This window comes from Rutidosis leptorrhynchoides, chromosome 6, assembly GCF_046630445.1.
Source record: "Rutidosis leptorrhynchoides isolate AG116_Rl617_1_P2 chromosome 6, CSIRO_AGI_Rlap_v1, whole genome shotgun sequence".
NCBI classification, from domain to species: Eukaryota; Viridiplantae; Streptophyta; class Magnoliopsida; order Asterales; family Asteraceae; genus Rutidosis; species Rutidosis leptorrhynchoides.
Genome location: NC_092338.1, coordinates 356,493,755 through 356,518,274, shown reverse-complemented (window position 1 = coordinate 356,518,274; position 24,520 = coordinate 356,493,755). Strand labels below are relative to the sequence as shown.

The following is a 24,520-nucleotide window of genomic DNA, read 5'->3' as shown; positions in this document are numbered from 1 at the left end:
TATATTATTTGGAATAACCATAGACACTCTATATGCAGTAATGTGAGAGTTAGCTATACAGGGTTGAGGTTGATTCTACAATAATATATATACTTTGAGTTGTGATCGAGTCTGAGACGAATACGGGTCACGATACGTATTAATTAATTCAAATATTATATATTAAACTATATATGAATTATTGAATTGCTAACTGTAGACTATCAACTATGGACTATCAACATTGGACAATTAAAATGAATTAAAATATTGACTATAACATATGAAACTAAACAATTCTTCAAGTGTTCCACTTGATTTCATCTTAAACTTCATTTGAATCTTGACAATTACAATCTGCGTTCAAAATCTTTCATAATTCTTGAAAACACCTCAATCAAGAGGATGAACCAACCGCACTTCATCTACGGAAGAAAAGATTGATGCATATACCTATGCACCTGAAAAACTCTCGAAAACTGAGTAAACGTTTAACACTTAGCTGTGCTAATTCCTTTAGTATTATTATTACCCAAAATAACTTTGCAAAATTTTTTTTATATAGCCAATTTTGTCACAGCTCCAACAAGACAACTTCGACTTTTCATTCAAAACAACCTTATTATAACCTTGAGATATATGCGTGCTCTTTTATTGTTACCGGGGAATCTTTTATTATATTCCACCATATTACCAGCAGATGTACCAGTAACCTCGTCGCTCCTTGGTTTAAATCTCTCCGATACATCACTAAATTTATCTATTGAAGTCTCATCATGTACTCATCTGCATCTTGTAACAAGAATTGCTATACCAACTACCGGGAATTAGCAAATCAGTATTTTGAAATCTCGCAGCATGTCTACATCAATAGTTATATGTATACATATAACAATTATCTCCTAAAATCACGATCTTCAATTCTGAAATTTTGAAAAGCATCCAGCCCACGAATCAATACATTGAACTTTGAAAGAAAAAAAAGCTGAATGAAGCAGCAGAAACTGTAGGCAACCGTAAACGACCTTAATCGTCGGAAGTTTGATGATAAAGAATAGTATGTTGGAAAAGCTCAGAAAAGTTGGAACTGGAAAACGGATTGAGCTAATCACGAAGGAGACCAAGGACAAATACAAGGACCATACCCTATATTCAAAGGATCCAGGTAATTCTGGATCCGATGAAACCTTCAACGAATATCTTGCTCCGTACTCATGTTAAAATCTTGCGGAAAATTTTTCATCGATCTTAGAAATCCCAAGATATCATCGTATCTATCATTATAAATATCCTCCATATTTCTGAAGATATTTTTATAATTATTCTTATCTGAGATCATTAATCTCTTCGTGCTACCAGTGTTACATCATATAGAAACTGTTAGTTTCTATATTCTGTAAACTTTCGAAATTAAAATATGAATGTTATTGAAGTAATGTTGGGAACAGATGCATGAGTTAGTATAATATAATGACACTTGATCAACGTGATTATACTACAGTAAGTCATGCTGAGTTTCTAAATGGAACATGATGATTCACAGATTATAACGTCAACATGTGTCATGTTACATAACTCTTTCATTCTGATTAACTTCCGAACATATCAAGAAAATATATTCTTTATAGTCCCATCTTTTTCCTTGAATTCTGGTAATTTGACAAGTCATATTGTGCTATTACTGTTTCTTTCTTAGAACATTAACAATGTTCATTCTGAAACTTATATCTGCGAATTCTGGACCATTACAAGAGATGCCAAATCGCAAGAAAAAGAAACGAAGGGACAAAGCTCTGAAATAGAAATTGGAGTATAAATCACAGTAAATAGGAGGGAGTATTAACTATGGACGACAATGATTATAGGAAACAGAAATAGGGACATTGAAATATTAGAAGAGATATAAAGCCTGATAACAACGCATAAATTACAAACCGTGTATATCAATGTTTATCACAACATAAAGACACGGGAGAATTAAAAACACTATAACCCCAAGGGCGAAATAGAAGAAAACAGATTTCTCCGGTGAAAGTTGGAAAAGGAGAATGATTGTTACGGTAGTAAGGATAAGGACAAGGATCAGAACTGGATTGAGCATTTTCACAATCTTTTGAATTTGAGAATTGAGTATAGGAAGGGTAAAAGTAATGGAACGAGAGAAGTTAATTTATAGTAAAATGTCTGATAGAGGAAGCAAGAAAAATCTCCGCATTTAATTAGAGAGATCCTAATTTCCTTATTCGCTGAAGAATCAAATCTTTTAAATTTCGAAGATTTTCTTTAAATCCCTTGAATTCTAGAATTCAACCAAGGCAACGTCAAAAGTTAAAACGAAACTTCATTTATTCATTTCACTCTTTTATGATAGCTTCATTCGTGCTCTTCGAATAATCGAATTATTTTATCTGTATTATTCAATAATGATAAAAACTCTATTTATCAGCTCAAATTCGTCAGGAAAACATATTTATTGTTAGCCATGACCACCTCACTCAAATTTTGGGACGAAATTTCTTTAACGGGTAGGTACTGTGATAACCCGGGAATTTTCGACCAAATTTAAACTTAATCTTATATGATTTCGACACGATAAGCAAAGTCTATTAAACTGAGTCTCATAATGTTTGAACTATTTCCATGAATGCATTTGACTTTGACCATCTCCGACGATTCACGAACCATAGTTTGCAAATAAATATGTATAAATATATATATGCATATATATAATAATTTAAAATTATAAAATAGAATTTAAACATTTGAATTAAATATATAAAATAAGATAGAAAAATAACTAAGTGTAATTTAAAATGAGTTTATATATATATATATATATATATATATATATATATATATATATATATATATATATATATATATATATAAGATTTCCAGACATAACTATCATTATATATATATTGTAATATACATATATATAAGAGATATAAATATTATGTGTTGAAACTTTTAATATATAATTCTATTACGAAATAATATAATATAGTAAATGGATATATAATGGTTATATATATAAAACATTATTAATGTATTCATATTTACATGTAACTAAAATGCAAACACAATTACATACTATTATAGGATTATGTAAATATTAAATATTCAATATACGTTATTATGAAACTAAATATGATTTCTATTAAATATATATATAGAATATATAAATTTTAACTGTTCAGTAAATGTCATCATATAACATAATCTTACATATGATAAATGGTATTATATTAGATTACAAGTTTGAATATAAATAATATATTAAAATTATTAATACTTTCATTATTATTATTAATAACAGATTTGATACATATAATATACTATATTATTATTATTAGTATTATCATATTTATCATTATTGTTATTGATAAAATTATCATATTATCAAATTATCATTTTTTTATCAACTTTATTATTATTATTATTTATTAGTACTTTTATAATTAATAACAAGTTAGGTCATATTATTAATAATTAAATTATATTTATATATCAGTTTTTTTTTAAATCAGGTAAAAAAATTAGTTTTATAAATTATTATTATTATTATTATTAATTGTATTATTGTTATCAAAATATTAATTATTAATATATATTATATATATATATTATATATATTATACATATAGATATATAACTGATATATATACGCGTTAATCATTGAATCATTATCTGTTATCTATTCTCCTGCTTTTTCTGTTCGTCTGTGAAAACATTGTCGAATCCCACATCTCTTTTATAAATCAAACAATACCTGTTGTTAATTGAATTCATCCTACTTTCAATCATCAATCATAACAGTCCTAATTGTAAGTCCTGTTAAAGTTCATAATTTTTTTATTTATTTTCTGAAGCTCGATATCTCTGTATGAACAACTTTTTAGCCATAAATCTATTTCGAATGAATTTTCAAAATCTGTTAATTCAAAGTTGTTAGGAATCGTTTATATAAACTACCTGTAAAGTTTCAAATCCTAATTCGTTCTATCGAATTCCAATTTTGGAGTCAAACTTTTAAAATTAAAAAGTCAACCATTGTTCTTGATCCAAATTCGAGATGTCTGTTGTAGATAAAGTTCAATTGAAGATTCCAAACGTTCCTAGGATCGATTGGCAACATAATTCGTTTTATAACTTTTGTCTAAAACAGCCCAGAAATCAAAATCATATTTTTTCTTTGTTATACCGTCGCTGATACAGCAGGCCAGTTTTAAATTTTTTTTTTTTTATTTTTTTTTAAAACAAAAGAGATTCATTATATGTAATTTATATTTAAGTTCCAAGATTAAAACAACTTTAAATTTGTAATTGGATTCAGGTCGTTTGGTGTGTTATTAGTAAAGAAGAAGAAGAAAAGGAAACTGAATCACAATCGAGTTATACATATTTAGGTTGGGTTTTAAAACAGAAAAACTAAAATGGTCTGATGGTTTGTGGTGTTATCGGGTGAGCATGAAATCTCGGGTTCGAATCCGGTTGCGGGTTTTTTTTAAAAAAGGGCTTTGGAAGGTATAATTTATTACCAAAATTAATATTATTATTATTATTATTATTATTATTATTATTATTATTATTATTATTATTATCATTTTCATTATTGTTATTATTATTATTATTACTATTATTATTGTTGTTGTTGTTAACAATATTATTGTTATTATTGTTATTATTATTATTATTATTATTATTATTATTATTATTATTATTATTATTATTAATTATTAATTATTTTTATTAATACATGTATCATAATTATAATTACTATTATTAAGTATTGATATTATTAATATTAGTATTATTATAAAGTATTATGAATATCATTATTATTATTACTATTAACATTACCAATGAAATTATTATTATAAATTTTGCCATCTAAAAGCATTAGTTAATATTATTATTATGATTATAGTTATAATTAAGAATAATGTTAGTATTATAACCATTATCATTATTATTACGTAAACATAAGAACTATGACTAATACTATTATCATATTGTTATTTAGTAACACCACTAATTATTAATAACATTATTCTTAGTATTAATATCATTTTTTTAAACTTATTATTATTATTATTATTAACAAGAGTATTATTATTAAGTTTATCATTAGTAATAAGATGGTTATTAAGTACAAAGTATTAATTACTACCAGTATTATTAAATTATTCAATCTATTAAAAACTACTATTATTATCATTATTATGAAATTATTATTAAAAACTATCAATAATATTATCATATATAGAATTATTAACACTATTATCATTATTATTAGTATTATCATTATTATTATTATCACCTAAAGTATTATCTTAGTATTATTAAAATACTACTTTAAAAATCAAATGATATTTATACATGCATACAATTAATACATATAACACAGCAAAACTTAATATTTTTATGTACCAAATGAATATATGAAATATATATATATATATATATATATATATATATATATATATATATATATATATATATATATATATATATATATATATATATATAAAGTATATAGCTAGTAAATCGATATATATTTATTCGATTACAATTATGTGTATTAATAAATATACATATGATATAGGTTCGTGAATCCGAGGCCAACCCTGCATTGTTCAATATAGTCATATGTATTTTTACTACAAAATACATTAGGTGAGTTTCATTACTCCCTTTTTATATATATTTTTGGGACTGAGAATACATGAGCTGCTTTTATAAATGTTTTACGATATAGACACAAGTAATCGAAACTACATTCTATGGTTGAATTATCGAAGTCGAATATGCCCCTTTTTATTAAGTCTGGTAATCTAAGAATTAGGGAACAGACACCCTAATTGACGTGAATCCTAAAGATAGATCTATCGGGCCCAACAAGCAACATTCAAAGTACCGGATGCTTTAGTACTTCGAAATTTATATCATGTCCGAAGGAGGATCCCGGAATGATGGGGATATTCTTATATGCATATTGTGAATGTCGGTTATCAGGTGTTCAATCCATATGAATGCTTATTTTTGTCTTTATGCATGGGACGTATATTTATGAGAACTGAAAATGAAATCTTGTGGTCTATTAAAATGATGGAAATGATTATTTATGTTAAACTAATGAACTCACCAACCTTTTGGTTGACACTTGAAAGCATGTTTATTCTCAGGTACGAAGGAAATCTTTCGCTGTGTAATTGCTCATTTTAAAGATATTACTTGGAGTCATTCATGACATATTTCAAAAAGACGTTGCATTCGAGTTGTTGAGATCATCAAGATTATTATTAAATCAATTATAGTTAGATATATTATAAAATGGTATGCATGCCGTCAACTTTCGTTGTAATGAAAGATTGTCTTTTCAAAAACGAATGCAATGTTTGTAAAATGTATCATATAGAGGTCAAGTACCTCGCGATGTAATCAACTGTTGTGAATCGTTTATAATCGATATGGACTTCGTCCGGATGGATTAGGACGGGTTTCTACCCCCCCTTCACTTTTTTCAAAACATCAAAACGACCCACCAAACATGGGGGTTAGTGTCAAATAACTATTTTCATAAAAAAACTTAAATAAACTCCACCCAAATATTCAACGGGTCATATCCTCTCGCTCGCAACGACTTAACTTTTTCCGATGCCATCGTTAAACTCAAAATAATTTTAGGAACACAATGTCACTAACTATACGCAAAACGGACGCTTTTTAAAAAACGCTAAATATTTGGGGTATTTTTCATACACGTTGATTTTGAGTTAAATTTTTAAAAGTCGACAATTCCATAGCGAAACGCGGAGATGCACATATATTGTTAATTAAAATAAAATTTAAATCTTTCACGGGTTATACCTTTTAGTTCGACTCGAGTTGCGCTTCAACGACATCATCGTTAGCCACGAAATAATTTTACAAACTAAACGCAATAAAATACATTGAAAACCGAACCCCCGACGCGAAGCGAGGGTTCGAAAACTAGTTAATACTAATAAATACGGAGTACTATTTAGCGTATTTTCTTAGCGATATCATTGGCTAAAAGTGTCGGTGTGTGGTTTTAAGCATACCAACCAAACCCAGTCCATTCCTTTGTAAAGCCCATAATTTTCTGAAGCCCATTTTTTGTTTTCTGGACTGTATATGTTGCGTTATGTCTTTAGTATTATTGCGTTTTCATGCCTCCTCAACTGTTTAGCGTCTGATGTTTGTTCTCATTTTATGGGCGTCTCTTTTGACACAAGTAACCGTCTTCTTTTCTTAACGACTTTACTCTTCATGAACTAGAAAGGTAATGTTTTGTTCGAGTTGTTTTGTTGTATTTTTTTTGCCGTTTAAGTTCTCACTAAACGTTTTCTTTGTATGATTTTGTTTTCTTAATGTTTGTGTCCAAAATATTCTCATAATAGTTATTGTACACTAAATTTGTTATGGAAAGCGAAAGAGGACAACTTAATATTGGTGATCCTACATTTGTTGATGCCCAGAATGTTGTTACGAGTTCTGGCGAGAGGCGAATTCAGAATTCACGTATAGTGGATGCATTTCACAAAAATTAGATATCAACATATAATTTTCATATATACATCGTGACTATGAAATATTTGAGAGATGTTTGTGTTTATTATTTGGGGATATTAGCAACTAATATACAATTTTTAACACATTATAATTCGCTTATTTGAAAAGTTGGGGGATGCAAAGCATCCACATGTATCCCCTGTCTCCACCTCTGGACTTCTGACACCGTTGGATCGTTCCTAATGTTTCTTCTGGTATAATGACGAAGCAGAAATTTTTTTCACCGGGGGAGAATTTCGTATCAATTTTTTGGGGCAAAATATGAAGGTTTTTGGGCAAAATACGGAGGCTTTTGGGCAAAATACGGAGACTTTGGGGCAATATATGAAGACTTTTGGGCAAAAAAATCCACTAGGGCAAAATCGAAAAATTCAAAATGTTTTTACTGAAAATTACGATTCCACTGGGGCGGGCGCCCCACCCTGCCCCCTCATGACCCTGATTGGTTTGACCATAACAATGGCCTTAAATGGTTTCGTAGGGTTCATGTTCGAAGAAAATACGTGTAACCGTAAGTTGTTGTTTTTGAATAATCGTAGGTGAGTCTCAAAAACGTGATATCGAATGAATGAGGTTCATGTTTGTATTTATAGTGAAACCCCTAGATATCTTTAATAAAGTATAGATCTTAGTAATTAGTTCCATATCTAACGCGATTAGAATTAGGAAAGGATACAACTTACTAAAGATAAGATTTGTTAAATAAGGATAAAATTGTTTCGTGCGCGCTAAGCAAAGTCGCGTTATGCGCCCAATTTGCATGCGGGATAACGTAGAACTTAATCATGTGCGCATGCGCAAGCACGTGATATGCACGAACTAGACGCGGGAGTGCGCGTAACTCATCCTCAAACATAGACGAATGGAAATAGAAATTAATACGGAAAAAAGTAAACATACTTTAAAGACTCGAAGAGTTAAATTTTTATTATTTCATTGTCAATTAATTGAATTTATATTAACTTATATCCTATATTATAATTAATTAATAGTACTTATTTAGTTGGCATTAAAATAATGGATCTTTTAAGAGAAGAACAAAGAATGATGAATTATTTGATCCTTGCAATTGGCAAACCAACCATATCTACATCTAAAAATGTACCCACCACAAATCTACTAGTGGGCTAGTTGTACGTAATATGATTTTGTTTCATCTTATATTATCAAACAACAAGAACATGTTACAACTTACAACTATATATTATGATGAAAATATAAATACGACTTTGAAACTCGATCTAAATTTGAGAATTTTATACCTATTGTGTAAATTTGGCTTCATTGTTGAAAGTCTATCCTGTACGAACCGGACCCAATACATAATAACACCACTATTTCAGGCTTTTAGGCCATTGGCAACACAAACTATATTCATACTTTATTTATGGTATGACCAAAGTCACTGAATTCGCAAATAAACAATGATAAAGATTCATAAAGCAATAATTAAAAGGTGACAAATGATGAAAAAACAATTTTAATCAAATCATGGTGGTGTAGTTGTTTCTTTACGCAACCAATAATAATCATCATCATATTATTCATTTCACACATACTCCCTCTCACACACATACACCTTAAACACACACCCTTTCCCCTTTTGCTGTCTTCAAATTTGGTGCCTAAAATTCCTAATTCCTCACAAATACTTTCCCCAAATTATTGGGTTTCCTTAATTATATTTCAAGAAACGCTCCACAAAAAAAATAAATAATAAAAATAAAAAATTGGGGTTTCTTGATTGCTAAGATTTCCACAAATTTGATACCCATTCGATCAATTTATCTATACCCATTATTCAATTATCAATTTTTTTGTAAAAAGATTAAAACTTTGTGTTGGGTTTTCTTGATTACTTTTTTTTTTTTTTTCATCATGGGAAATGTTGGAAGCAACCATTCCAATGGCCGGAGAAGAAACAGCGGCGGAAGCAACCGGCGGGGAAACCACCACACCCAGCACCAACAACCACCGCCGCCGCCGCCCCAACAACCACCACCGGTTGTTTTTGCCGCTGCCACACCATACCCACCTCAATACCCAAACCCTACCCATAACCTTCACCCATATCACCAGTATCCAACCGGAGCATACTACGGACCGCCGCCGATGCCGGCCTTGCCATTACCGGACCACCACCACCACCGTATGCCAATGATGATGGACCCAGCTGCGACGGCGTGGGTTGGTGGGAGGTACGCTTGTCCACCGGTGATGCACCATCCTACACCTTATGTTGATCATCAAAAAGCAGTGACTATAAGAAATGATGTTAATTTAAAAAAAGAAACTTTAAAGATTGAAGCTGATGATGAAAACCCTGGAAAGTTTCTTGTTTCTTTCACTTTTGATGCCACTGTTGCTTGCAGGTAATTATGTTATTGAATATTTTATATATTATGATATCATGATACCTGCAATAGTTTAATACCCTAAGCTTTTGACCTTTATTAATCAAGCTTACCTCATTTGTGTTTAATTTATATTTTTAACTTTGTCTACAAATTGACTTGGTGTATGAGTTTAGTTTTAGCTTCTTTAGTTTGAAAGAATTTGTAAATTCATTAATTTTATATAACAAATGATTAGGGATTGAGTTGTATTTAGGTTTAGTTCCGTTAAAAGGAGACGTAGATGTTTACATCATTTGGGTAACTCCTAATTCTAGTATTATTAGGTAATCTTTTGTTTGTCTATATATAGGGGTTTATATGTGCTGAATGAGTTATAGATTATAACTTAATTTGTATCCAGTTCTATTTGATGTTGATCTTACTTGTTTTTAGTTAGACAAGGGTCTCAATTATATTTTGTAGAATAATAGGATGTGATGATGTTGTTAATGTAAGTGTGCATGTAAGTACGTAACTGCGTAGGAAACTGATTCCCGCATATAGATAAGGAAGATGGTTCGATTCACCTTAAATATATGCATGCTTAATTGTTAACTTTTAGATGGGCTTGGGATTTTGTTTACACTAGAACAAGGCCAGACAAAAAGTCGACTTTGACCGTCGTTAACCGGCTTTGGCCTGACCTTCAGCGTTGACCGAATAATTAGACGTTTTTGGGCGGAACGGGACGGGCTAGTCACCAAACCGCCGCAACTGTGCTTGCAAACATGAATAGAAGTGTGAGTTTCAAGTTAATTGGTGCAAATAAAGAATTTGTGTACTTATAGGCATTTTGTGCTTAGTTTTTTTTCTTAAAATAGTTATATTTTTATCGTTTAAATATTTTGATTTCGTATTTAATGTCCATATGCAGCATTACCCTCTATTTTTTTGCAAAAGAGGGGGAAGACTGTAACTTAACAACAGATAAAACAAACTCGATTCCACCAATAACCGTAAGTTTCCAAGAAGGTTTAGGACAAAAGTTTAAACAAAAACTGGGAACGGGAATTGATCTTTCTACGTACGATGAATCACAATTAACAATCGGGAATGAAACAAGTGTATATCCTCTGTCAGTGAAAGCAGAAGCAACCCCTAGTTTATCAGAAGACGGGAATAAAGATCCCGGTGTTACTAATTCCCAGATAACGAATGCAGTTTTTGAAAAAGTTAAAGGTGAATATAAAGTTAGAGTAGTGAAACAGATATTGTGGGTGAATGGAACAAGATATGAGTTGCAAGAGATTTACGGGATCGGGAATTCGGTTGATGGTGGTGGTGATTTTGATGGTAATGATCCGTGTAAAGAATGTGTTATTTGTTTATCGGAACCTCGAGACACCACCGTTCTTCCTTGTCGTCACATGGTATGTTCATTTATATCTTGTAGATGTTTTGTAAATTGCTTTTTTAAGTTTCTTTTGTGTGTTAAACCTATTTTTATATAACGGATTTTGCTAACGACAACCCGGCTGTCGTTTACTCGCTAATGAATCTTGTACAATTTCATAACATGTCAGATAAAAACTAAATCATAACTGTTATACAATAAGTTAACGCATATTAACGACTGTTGGTGATTTTAATGTCATCTAACAAACATTTTTGGTTAATTCGGATTAACTTGGAAGCAAGAGTGAGCTGGTTATACTTAACGAGTTCGGAGAGTGTGGAGTGCACGCCCGTAAAAGTTGGCTAGACACTGTCGCGAATTAACAGAAACACCCAAAATTCTCTATACACTCTGATTAGAATCTTTTTGCCTGGACTCTTTGTCTTATCCCAATTAGGATTTCGTGATACCCGAGGCTTGTGGAGTCGAAATACTTAATTGAGAAAGTGATTACACAATTCAAGAACCAATCAGATTATCGATTTATCGATTACAGCCCCAATTTCTAACAACGACAACCCTAAGAGCCGTCGTTAGCAAAATCCTAATTTAAAATAGAAGTTAGAATTAAACATGTTACTACCTGCTAATTGTTTTAAAGAGACGTATGTTTTAAGGGAGGGGGTGATTGGGGTTGTTTGTTTTGAAGTGTGTGTTTGCTTAAGAATCTCAGTGAATAACAAGTTATAATGTTTAATGTTTATATTTGTCATAAGATGAGCGGACAACTAGTTTTTTAATCAGTGTCTTAGTTTGCTTATTTGCTCTTAAAGTAAGCGATAACAGACAAATACTACATCAGTTATTAATGTTTATGGTTATTACATGTTCTATGGCTAATGAATGAATTGTTGAGTTTGGTTTCAGTGCATGTGCAGTGGGTGCGCTAAAGTCTTGAGGTTTCAAACAAACCGATGCCCGATTTGTCGGCAACCGGTTGAGAGGCTTTTGGAAATTAAGGTCAACAATGGAGCCGAAGAATAAGCTTCAGATTGCGCAAATGTTTCCGTGGCTTCTGTCCCATAATGAAAAGGAAACAAATTGGGGCACACACGAAAGCTGTTTGTAGGTTTTCAATAATTTAAGGAGATTATCCAAAATCAATGGTTTCGAGTTCATTTGAATGACGAAAACCTGCGAGTTTTGTGTAAATCGGTTTGGTGCTTGATGGCACAAAAGGTTTTTCGGTGCTTGGTTTGAAATATGCAAACATACAAAGTTGTATTGATGTATTGGGTTATCATTCGTCCGATTCATCTGATTAATGTTTGAAGTGACTGTGTAAATATGTTATGTTATGATTGTGTTTCCTATCTTAACATCTGTCTTTCATTCTGTTGCGTTATGTTGATATGTTTACAGCTTCTAATAACTAACAAGTACTGTAATAAAGTATAAAAATTGAAAAGCGTACGATTCCAGCAAGTGTGAATAATGTGACAGTAGATTGTAATTTCATCAAGGGTATTAGATTATTCAATTCAATATTCAATTTGAAACAAAATGATTATTCAAATAAGAGACTTGAATTATTGATTAAAGTTGGTTATTATTCATCTCTTTTTCATACTTACAAGTAATAATAATAATAGTGTTCTGGTCACAGCAACATCTATAGTTGGTTAGTCTATTACCTGCACAAAACACCTAATTTGCTTCCACAACTCTCACCATTACAAAAAATGACCTCAGAATCATTGTCTGATGTTACTACTAATGGTTCCCACTTTGAAAGGCTTCTCGTTCAAATTTAAATCCGAAACAGATTCTGAATCTGAAGTTGGCCTGGTCCAAATTTTTATATGGCCTTCTCGACAAACAGTCAATATCGAATCCCGAGTGAATATTAAACCAGAAAGAGGTTCTGACTCAGCACGATGAACCACCAAAGGGGATATGATTGGAACGTCTCGCATGCTTGGTGCAGGTTGTAACCCACCAACAGGGCCACCGTTGTCCCAATGAGCAGACTGGCTTCCAGTACTGAACGTGGGTGAACCACCTGCAGCACGACGTAATGGCACCACTATCTCATTCATTTCCAGGTCCCACAGTAACAATTGTGTGTCCTGCACAAAACTATATTATGTTAATATGTCTTGACCATATAAAAAAGATTGTACTTTTCAACTATAGTTCCAGTATACCTGACCAACTGAACCGAATCGGTATACAACATTTTCAGCATCATCGGTATTTGGAGCTGACCAGTACGAGTCAAACGCAACACCGCTCACCTGAAACCGTAGCTGAAAACATAAGGACCCAAAAAAACAACCCTATATAAGTTTTGGTAAAACAGAATTATTAAGGGCCGAATGATTCAAAATCAGAATGATTCGAAGGTTCTGATTGAATTTAATTCTGAACGAGAATAAGTTGTTTAATAATCATTCTAAATGAACTATATGAATGATGTAAAAATAATTTATTAACCTTTTATATGTTTGATGAGTGTTCTAGATATAATATTAGGATGATATGAAAGGAAATGGACGTGTTGAATGGTTGAGAGTATTGCAACTCTGAATGGTTAAAAACATATTGCTAAATGGTTCAGCATCATTTGTTCAAAACTGAATGTTAACGGTTCAACATTCATTCAAACATTCATTTAGTGTTGAACCATTCAATTAAGAGGCAATCAAACACACCCTAAGTGAATTATTATGAGCACTTACCCATGAACTATGCCCTTCACCCCATGCAACAACTTTACGTTCTTCCATACTCCACACCTGAACCAAGTCATCTTCACCTCCAGTTAATATGTACTTTCCATCCATGCTGTCATTAAAAAATTAATAATTAATTTAATAACAATATAATAAGACTAAAAAAAATAAAGAGAATATTATTGTTCAATCCAAGACACTCACCTCCAAGAGCAACATAATAAAGCACCATAATAGCTTTTACCCCCACATACGAGTTGTTCAGTCTTGAAGTCAAACACTCGAAGATAACCTTTCATGTTTGCATTGAAAATTGAAAATATAAATGATTAAATTAAAAGATAAAAAAGCGCCCAATATTTACAAGAAACTAAGAAAGGTATTTTACCATCCCTTCCAACAGTCGCAATATATGCACCATCACCTGAAAATGTGATGCTGTTTATCGAACCCTGGCATATATGCCATCGAGCAATTGGATTCTGCAAAAGTGAGTTTATATAATTATATATAAGTATATATATATAAGTATATACATATGAACCATAAAAACTAGTCTGTGTATATAAGTGTATAAGTACCTTACTGTAGCGTGCATGTGAAACAGAAAATTGAGTTGGATCCTTGATAGCAGGAAAAGAAGGATCACCTTCTTTAAACTGTAAAATAAAAAGTGTGTTTTTATTATTAAACAAGTGAATATATGTAATGTAACTAAAATTGTATAAGCTATTTATTTCAAAAAAAAAAAAAAAAAAAAAAACTTGCCTTTTCATATACGTACATATTACCATCTGCATGTGCAACCACAAATGTGCCATCGCCATTAGGAACCCACGCAATACTAGTGCAACGACTGTAAAAAGAAAAAAATAATATTATAATTTACATTATCAGACAAGAACATAGAATAGAACATGATACAATATAAACAATCAAAGAACTTTTGGTGTTGCCTGTTATTTACACATCCATCTTTGTTATAATGCTGGGCTCCAACAAGCTTTTTTCCAATATCTTGTAATTGTAGTCTTAATGAGACTGAATAAACTACAAATTCACAAAATAAATGTAAATTAATAATTATTTTGAAAAATAAAATGACATAATTATTTACAGCAGATATGTATACCGTCTCCACAATTCAATCCAATGAGTAAATCATGTCCATCTCGAGCATCCGGATTAAAGGCATGAGAAATGGGATTTGAATTGCTAAAATGTATAGACTTTATTGGATCCTGCACATAATGTTAAAGGTTCTCATATTTCAGCTTAATAGATTAATAAATTACCTATTTACCCCTTATTTTATCACAATGACATTAGATTACCTTATCCTGTGAACTCAAATCACTGATGAAAATAGCATCACCAACATTAAACACCAAGTAAGTCCCCTTCCCATCAAAGTTTATATTATTATTAGAGTAACTATTAGTATTTGAAGTACCCGATAACCCTACTTTACTGGTCCCACTCAATAACTTACTACTTCCACCATTCCCACCAACAATACCAAGCGTCTTACTCCCATTTCCTCCTAATAACTTTGCAGCTGCTGAACGGACCCCACTCCCAACACCTAAACTTAACGACGACGATGATGATGGCAATGACACTGTAGATTTCTCCTTGACACATGCCAAAGTCACCTGGTATCCACATTACAAAGAAACAAAGCTCACAGTTAAAACAAATAGTTCAATCATCTTAATGCTTATATAATTATGAAAGGGTTTCAATAGAAATTAAATATTCAGAAATATTTAAGTTATGTAAGTTGACAAATTCACATTTTTAACAACTTTGACTGAAATCTGAAGCCTTGAAGTTGACAATATCGTATTTAGCGAAATATAACTAGATGTACTGAAAGGCCTATGCATTTGCGATGAATCGGTTTATCTATGCATTCTTTCAACTTTCTTTAATGTATAATGATCACATACATTACCTAAAACATTAAAGCTTATGATTTCAGTTCATACTGTTCTTACCAAAAAAAATTAGTTCTAATGTGATCCAGACTCAATTTCCATAATTTCAAGATATTATTAATTAATAAGCACAATCAAACACAAAAGTAATGATGCAATCCAGCAATTCATCTAATTAAGCTACTGAAAAAATAACCTCACCACAAAATTAAGCAAAATATAATTGATTAACAGAATTGATGTAAATAAAAAAAATTAAATAAAACCCTAGAAATTGATTACTTACCTGAGTAACTGATTTGCCATGAGCGTAGTGAAGGAAGCCGGTAGGATGTGATTTCTCATATTTAAGTTTATATCTTCCTTCCGGTGTTTTAAAATAGGTTTTCAATCCGGCCGGTTGTTGTCCGCCGGAGCCGGATGTACCAGTGGTACAGGCGGTGTTGTAGTTGTTAGAGGCTGATGACGTCATTGGATTACTTGTGGAGGTAATGAACATTGTTGGGAATTAGTGGTTTTATCATTGTGTGAAATAGTTTTATAAAAGGGAATATAATTAGGGTTTATAAATTGTGTTTATAAGGTCAAAGAATGAATTTGAATGATATAATGGTGATGATGATGATCAGGTGAGTGAGTCGGATTTATGTATGGGACAGATGATTATGAAAGTGAAAACTAAATTAAAATAAAAGTGGAACTCGTGTAAGGAAGATAATGATAACGATGGTTGGTCCCTGTGATTTTTAAAACACGTGTGGTTGGTCCCTGACAGGACCAACTACACCTGTTTTGAACTTTCATTTTCGGAGTTGTTGGTCCCTGTCAAGGACCAATTACACGTGTTTTGAAAATCACAGGGACCAACAACCACGAAAATAAAGTTCAGGGACCAAACACCTCATTTCATGTAAACTACATTTCATGTAAACTACATGAACCAACCGCCCAATTTTCTCGTAAATAAATAATGCGGATCGTATACGTATGTGGTTTACTCTAAATTGTACGCATAATCTATAGATTTTTTTTGCATTAATAATCCCTTGATTTGTACAACTTTTAACATGGATCCTTCATCCGTCAAAAGATTGTTAAGTTTCTTTGTTAAATCTAGTCATGTGTCAAACGCTTATTTATCACTTGATGGCACTTTTGTTTTTTTATATTTTTTCTAAAAAAGTCATCTTCATCTTCATCCCTGCAATAATAAACCGTAACCAACTTTAAATCAAAATCACAAACTAAATGCAAATTTAATACCCAACGAAATCCAAATTCAAATAAAATCACATCATAGGGATGCCAATGGGCGAGAAAAAACTCGTGACCCGCAAGTACCCGATCCGTGATGGGCGAGTAAAATCATTAAATCCTACCCGCAAGCACGAGTACGGGTAAAAAATTATACCCGCGGGCGGGTCAGGGGTACATACTAGCCATCGCGGGTAAAATCCGATCTGCTAATTCATGAGACTTTTTAATTTAACCACGAGTTTATACATACAATTATCAAATTAAAAAATGATTTTCCTTATAATATAATACGGAGTAATGATTAAAAATATAATATTACATATATAAGTAAAAAACTTGATTTTCACGTCATTTTAAACATGTAGCTTGTAAATATAGTTCATATTTAATAAAATTATCTAACTTTTCTAAAGTAAATTTAACGAAATTTTATATTATTAATACTCGCGGCTAAAGCCGCAGGTTATGGGTATCCGCAAATCACGAGCATGGGCGAAGCTTTTTTTCCCGCGGGCGGGTAATGGGTCTCAACGAGCAAAAAAAACAACCCGACGGGCGGGTCGCGGGTATATAGAACCCGTGCCTGTTACCCGCGAGCGCCATCCATAATCACGATGCTTTCATTCAATATTGTTCAAAAAATCATTTGAAAATTAACTATTCCCTCCGTCTCATATCTATTGTCCACTATTCCATTTTAAAATGTTTCAATATAATATAATATGAGGCGGTTCTGATTAATCTAAAACATTTTTGTACATTATATTTTTTATACAAGACTAAAATAATAAACACCATTTTCTTTTATCATATATCACTAAAATAAAATCTTTACGGCTTTATTCTTGATGAAATTACTTTACTTGATGAAGGTAGTTACTAGAAGAGTAAAATAATCCAAACAAATTGTTGGGATGGTATATAACAATAATACGATGGATTACGAATCACCTTTCATAGAGTATTTTCTGAAATAATAACTAAATTTATTAAATATAATAATAATAATTGTGATATTATATTTATTAAAGATTAAAGATAATATTCAATTTTCCGTGTTATGTTCTTAACATAAATTCATTTATATTAATCAGATGATTTAGGAGGCTTTATGCATTAGGGATGAGAAAAATTACCGAAGAAATCGATATGATACCTATACTTTACCCGTGTCGAAATATTATACTGGTACCAATACTGAGATAATGTACTAATGGCATTGGATAGTGGTATCAGTTCCTAATTTACACAAAAACGGTTTTGGGACTATGCTTTTTGATACCCGTACTCCCAAAACCGAAATAAGGGTCATGAAGCATTATGTAATATGGGTCATGTTAAAGAAAAACATACAATGTTTAAAAAATTACTATCTTTTCATATTCGAAGAAAAAACATATATTTTGCTTTTTCTGAAGTATTTTAAGAGTTTTACCGGTCTTTTTGCTCTCCTTATTACTTATTAGACAAGTCTCAATTATGTAGTAGATGAACTACTAAATGAAATATGCAATATGTGCATATTAATGAGATCACAACATGTGCATGCAAATTAAGGGTCAGTTTAGCTGTTTAGCTGCTTTATGAGTTTTGAGTCAAGTTAATGAGTTAACAATCAAGTGAAGTTTTATTAAACACGTAAAATTTCAGTACTATATGGTATTAGTACCGATTTCGGCATGTCATTCAGAAAAAGGGTGTGGTCTTTTATTGATATCTGTACTATGCAGTTCAATATGATACTGTTACCGATACCATCCCTATTATGCATCAACGACACCCTTCAACAACTTCACTGCATAAAGGAAAAAAATGACTCCCAAAATTCTCTCCGAATCCATTCATCACAAACACCCAAATTTCAAACCAACAATCCCCAACTCAATTCCTTTAACTAAAAATCCATAATTCAAAGAACAAAATTCATCAAAACCACAAAACACAAATCAATCCTCTCCAAAGAAAACACTCCTTTTTTTTTGGTAACCTAGCATTAACCATCAACCCAAACATTATTAAAGACACGATGTGCAGTTTCAGGACAATTACAGGAATTTCATGGAAACAATTTAGGTCTTTTGCTTTCATCAAATTTCAAAATATGGATCAAGCCGCTCATGCCCTTGAAGTTATGAAAGGTAAATCACTCCATGGACGCCCTTTGTTTATAGGGTTCGCCAAAAAAGAGTTGAACATCAATATTATTCCCAGGTATAAACCTCAACCGTTTGATAATGTTCCATGAAATGCCCCGTTCATATCGATTATAAACGTTACATAATAATTGATTTCATTGCGAGGTATTTGACCTCTATATGATACATTTTACAAACATTGCATTCGTTTTTAAAAGACAAACTTTCATTACATCGAAAGTTGACGACATGCATACCATTTCATAATATATCCAACTATAATTGACTTAATAATAATCTTGATGAACTCAACGACTCGAATGCAACGTCTTTTGAAATATATCATGAATGACTCCAAGTAATATCTCTAAAATGAGCAAATGCATAGCGAAAGATTTCTTTCATACCTGAGAATAAACATGCTTTCAAGTGTCAACCAAAAGGTCGGTGAGTTCATTAGTTTATCATCAATATTCATTTACATCATTTTTAATAGACCACAAGATTTCATATTTTCATTCCTCATAAATATCATGCATGCATATAGCCATCTGCATAAAAATCATTCATATGGATTGAACACCTGGTAACCGACATTAACCATAATGCATAGAATATCCCCACAGACATCGTCGTCTGTATAATAATAATCTCGAAGTACTAAAGCCATCCATAGACATGAATGGGGGTTGTTAGGCCCAATAGATCTATCTTTAGGATTCGCGTCAATTAGGGGCCATTTCCCTAATTCTTAGGTTACCAGACTTGAAGGGCGATATTCGATTTCGATAATCCAACCATAGAATGTAATTTCGATTACTTGTGTCTATTTCGTAAAACATTTATAAAAGCAGCGCATGTATTCTCAGTCCCAAAAATATATATTGCAAAATCATTTAAAAAAGGAGCAAATGAAACTCACGATACGATATTTTGTAGTAAAAATATTCACACGACGATACTGAACATTGCAGGGTTGGCCTTGGATTCACGAACCTATATCATTCGTATATATATATATATATATATATATATATATATATATATATATATATATATATATATATATATATATATATATATATATATATATATATATATATATATATATATATATATATTAAAATATATACTCGTAATCGCATAATTTCATATCTTATAACTTTATATATTATATATTTAGTTTGTATATCTATTTGAAAATGATTATTATTTATATAGTTATATGTCTATATCTGAAAAATACCTAATTTGTTGTATATAAATTTTTATATAAGTAATGTTAATATGTTTTATATATAGTTATATGGCTTATTAATATAATTGTAGTATGTGTAATAAGTATGTTTTATATACAAAATATTTATTTGTTTAAAAATGATGGTTTTGATATTAATGATTTACTAAGAATAATAATAATACTAATAATAACTTTATTAAAAATGATAATTTTAATAATAATAATGATATTATTAATAATGATACTTTTATCTAATTATAAGATTAATAATACTAATAGTTACAAAAGTGATACTAATATTAATATTAATCATAATCATATTAATAATAATAATACTAAAATGACAAAATTTATAATAATCTTACTTATAAAGATATTAATGATAATTAATGTTTCTAATACTTCTAAATATAATTATAATATTTGTAATAATAATAATTGTAATACTAATAATATCAATAATAATAATAATAATAACAATAATCCTAATTGTAATTATGATACTTATACTAATGTTAACGAAATTGATAATACTCTTAATTTAATTAAAATAATGATATTTTTAAATATTAGGAGTAATAACAATTATCATTATCATAATAATAATAACGATGATAATAATAACAATATTAGTTTTGTTAATGATAATAATACTCATAACATTAGTATTAGTGATAATAACACAATAATATTAACATAATTAATAATAATAACAATAATAATAAAAGTAATAATAACAATAATAATCAAAAATAAGGAAAATAAAAACTACCTCAAATAAGCTTTCCTAGAAAAAAAAACCCCGAACCGGGCTCGAATCCGAGACCTCCCGCTCACATCAAACAACCCTGACGAACTGATCTGTTTCATTTTTCTGCTCTATTTCTTAACCTAAATCTATTAAACCCGTCTGTTGTAACAGACTCGTCCCACATCGGTGGGAGAGGAAAACAAAGCACTCCTTATAAGGGTGTGGATACCTCTTCTGGTATGACGCGTTTTGAGGGTGTTTACCCGAGAAGCAAATCCGTGAGGTAGAAGTGCGATCCGGGGTTGTACTCGTGTGCGGGTAGCCCGTCGGTGATCGGCTTGTGTCCAAAGCGAACAATATCATACTACGGGCTGATGGTGATGTTACTTATGGTATCAGAGCTGGGGCCTGCATCGATGTGCACTGCGGGGACGCAGTGTCCCGAAGGGGGGAGAGTTGTAACAGACTCGTCCCACATCGGTGGGAGAGGAAAACAAAGCACTCCTTATAAGGGTGTGGATACCTCTTCTGGTATGACGCGTTTTGAGGGTGTTTACCCGAGAAGCAAATTCGTGAGGTAGAAGTGCGATCCGGGGTTGTACTCGTGTGCGGGTAGCCCGTCGGTGATCGGCTTGTGTCCAAAGCGGACAATATCATACTACGGGCTGATGGTGATGTTACTTCTGTCTATTTTTCATCTTCTTCATAACTATAATCAGAAACAGACCGAAGCAAATTTATAAACGGCTAATCCAAAGTTTGAATTATGGTGTGAAAGTGGATTAGAAACAATTGATGACTGGTACCTTTGATTAACAGAAAAAAAATTGAAATAGAACAGCAGCAGCAGTCCACGAACAATATGAAGAACTCAAATCACAATTTTAAAATTAAGAACGTTTTAGACCAAAATTACTACATGAATTAGGTAGAAAATCACACATAGAAACTTTTCAAATCCTAAATTGAACCTGAAACATCACAACGAATTCTAATTTCGCGAAGAATAAAAATTTTGACTTTTTGAAATATATCTTTGACTTCAAAATTCGAACTTGATAAAAAGAATTGGTGTTTGAAATTTTGCAGGTAGATTAACTATTTGATTCCTAACACTTTGGCATTTTTAGATTTTGACTAAAGAACCGATTTTGAGCTTTCGATTTAAAGTGTGACGAACAGAGAGTAAAGACTGTGTTCTTATTTTCTGTTATGTTTTCAATTTATTAACACCCCAACAGAGTATATAATAACTGTGAAGACCCGTCCTAATCCATCCGGACGAAGTCCATATCGATTATAAACGATTCACAACAGTTGATTACATCGCGAGGTACTTGACCTCTATATGATACATTTTACAAACATTGCATTCGTTTTTGAAAAGACAATCTTTCATTACATCGAAAGTTGACAGGCATGCATACTATTTCATAATATATCCAACTATAATTGACTTAATAATAATCTTGATGAACTCGACGACTCGAATGCAACGTCTTTTGAAATATGCCATGAATGACTCCAAGTAATATCTATAAAATGAGCAAATGCACAGCGGAAGATTTCTTTCGTACCTGAGAATAAACATGCTTTCAAGTGTCAACCAAAAGGTTGGTGAGTTCATTAGTTTATCATAAATAATCAGTTCATAAATTTAATAGACCACAAGATTTCATATTTCCATTTCTCATAAACATACGTCCCATGCATAGAGACAAAATATCATCGTATGGATTGAACACCTGGTAACCGACATTCACAAGATGTATATAAGAATATCCCCATCATTCCGAGATCCTCCATTGGACATGATATAAATTTTGAAGTACTAAAGCATCCGGTACTTTGGATAGGGCTTGTTGGGCCCGATAGATCTATCTTTAGAGTTCGCGTCAATTAGGGTGTCTGTTCTCTAATTCTTAGATTACCAGACTTAATAAAAAGGGGCATATTCGATTTCGATCATTCAACCATATAATGTAGTTTCAATTACTTGTGTCTATTTCGTAAAACAGTTATAAAAACAGCGCATGTATTCTCAGTCCCAAAAATATATATTGCGAAAGCATTTAAAAGGGGAATAATGAAACTCACCTAATGTATTTTGTAGTAAAAATACGTATGACAATATTGAACAATGCAGGGTTGGCCTCGGATTCACGAACCTATATCATTTGTATATATATTAAAACATATACCTGTAATCGAATAATTTATTTATTATATCCTAATTTATATATAATATATTTAATTTGTGTATATATATCAAATAATTAATATCTATATAGTTATATTAATATATTTTTGGTTTGTATTATATTAAAATACTTAAGTTGTTATATATGAATATTTATATATAATTTGTTAATATGATTATTAAAACTTATATATAATATTACTAATGTTTCATTAATCTATATTAAGCTATATATTTATTTTATACAAAATTCTCATTTATGGTTGTAATATATTTTGTACTTTAATATATGCATAATTTATATATAATTAATATTTACACCTTAAATTAATAATAGTCGGTATATATCAAAAGTAGATTCATAGTAATACTCATATTAAAGTTTAAACTTTTATGATTTTTCTATACATATATATATATATATATATATATATATATATATATATATATATATATATATATATATATATATATATATATGTGTATATATTTATGTTACGTGTGGCTATACATTTTTAATCATCGTAAATTCTAATCCTCAAGCTAACTTATCAGAGTATTTCATATTATATTGTAAACTTTATGTATTAGCCGTATTACTTATCATATGTACATACATATATTCATACTCACATCTTTATACTTATCTTTTATTTACAACCATATTCATATTATCATTTCATTTTTGTATTTCAAGTTAATATTACCTATCATACTAATTTCATATATCATAATGTTATCATTAACATTTACAATTTACAATAATAATATTAATGTAACAATAATAATAATAATAGTAATAATAATAATAATAACAATAATAATAATAATAATAATAATAAATGAAATCTACCTTTATAAAGCTTTCTAAAAAAAATAAAACTGCCCTGAACCGGGCTCGAACCCCCGATCTCTCGCAATCCCACTAACACCCATAACCATTCAAGCAATT

The 24,520-nt window shown here is 30.7% G+C and overlaps 2 protein-coding genes across 3 annotated transcripts; one reads left to right on the top strand and one right to left on the bottom strand.

Moving 5' to 3' along the window:
• The first annotated feature begins 9,150 nt into the window (after positions 1–9,150).
• On the top strand, positions 9,151–12,691 carry LOC139856169 (probable E3 ubiquitin-protein ligase LUL2). Its single transcript, XM_071845418.1, has 3 exons — positions 9,151–9,950; positions 10,849–11,344; positions 12,238–12,691. Exons 1-3 carry the CDS (start codon positions 9,457–9,459, stop codon positions 12,352–12,354), a joined length of 1,107 nt encoding a protein of 368 aa, XP_071701519.1. The 5' UTR covers positions 9,151–9,456; the 3' UTR covers positions 12,355–12,691.
• Positions 12,692–12,848: 157 nt separating this feature from the next.
• LOC139856168 (probable catabolite repression protein creC) lies at positions 12,849–16,628 on the bottom strand. 2 transcript variants are annotated; one of them, XM_071845416.1, is made up of 11 exons: positions 16,272–16,628; positions 15,380–15,700; positions 15,178–15,286; positions 15,002–15,095; positions 14,814–14,901; positions 14,627–14,704; positions 14,434–14,527; positions 14,250–14,337; positions 14,052–14,157; positions 13,518–13,619; positions 12,849–13,439 (listed from the first exon to the last, which is right to left on the bottom strand). In XM_071845416.1, exons 1-11 carry the CDS (start codon positions 16,482–16,484, stop codon positions 13,065–13,067), a joined length of 1,668 nt encoding a protein of 555 aa, XP_071701517.1. In that variant the 5' UTR covers positions 16,485–16,628; the 3' UTR covers positions 12,849–13,064. The 2 variants fall into 2 exon arrangements, with proteins under 2 accessions (XP_071701517.1, XP_071701518.1); XM_071845417.1 differs by having other exon boundaries at positions 12,853–13,439; positions 13,518–13,607.
• Positions 16,629–24,520: the final 7,892 nt, after the last annotated feature.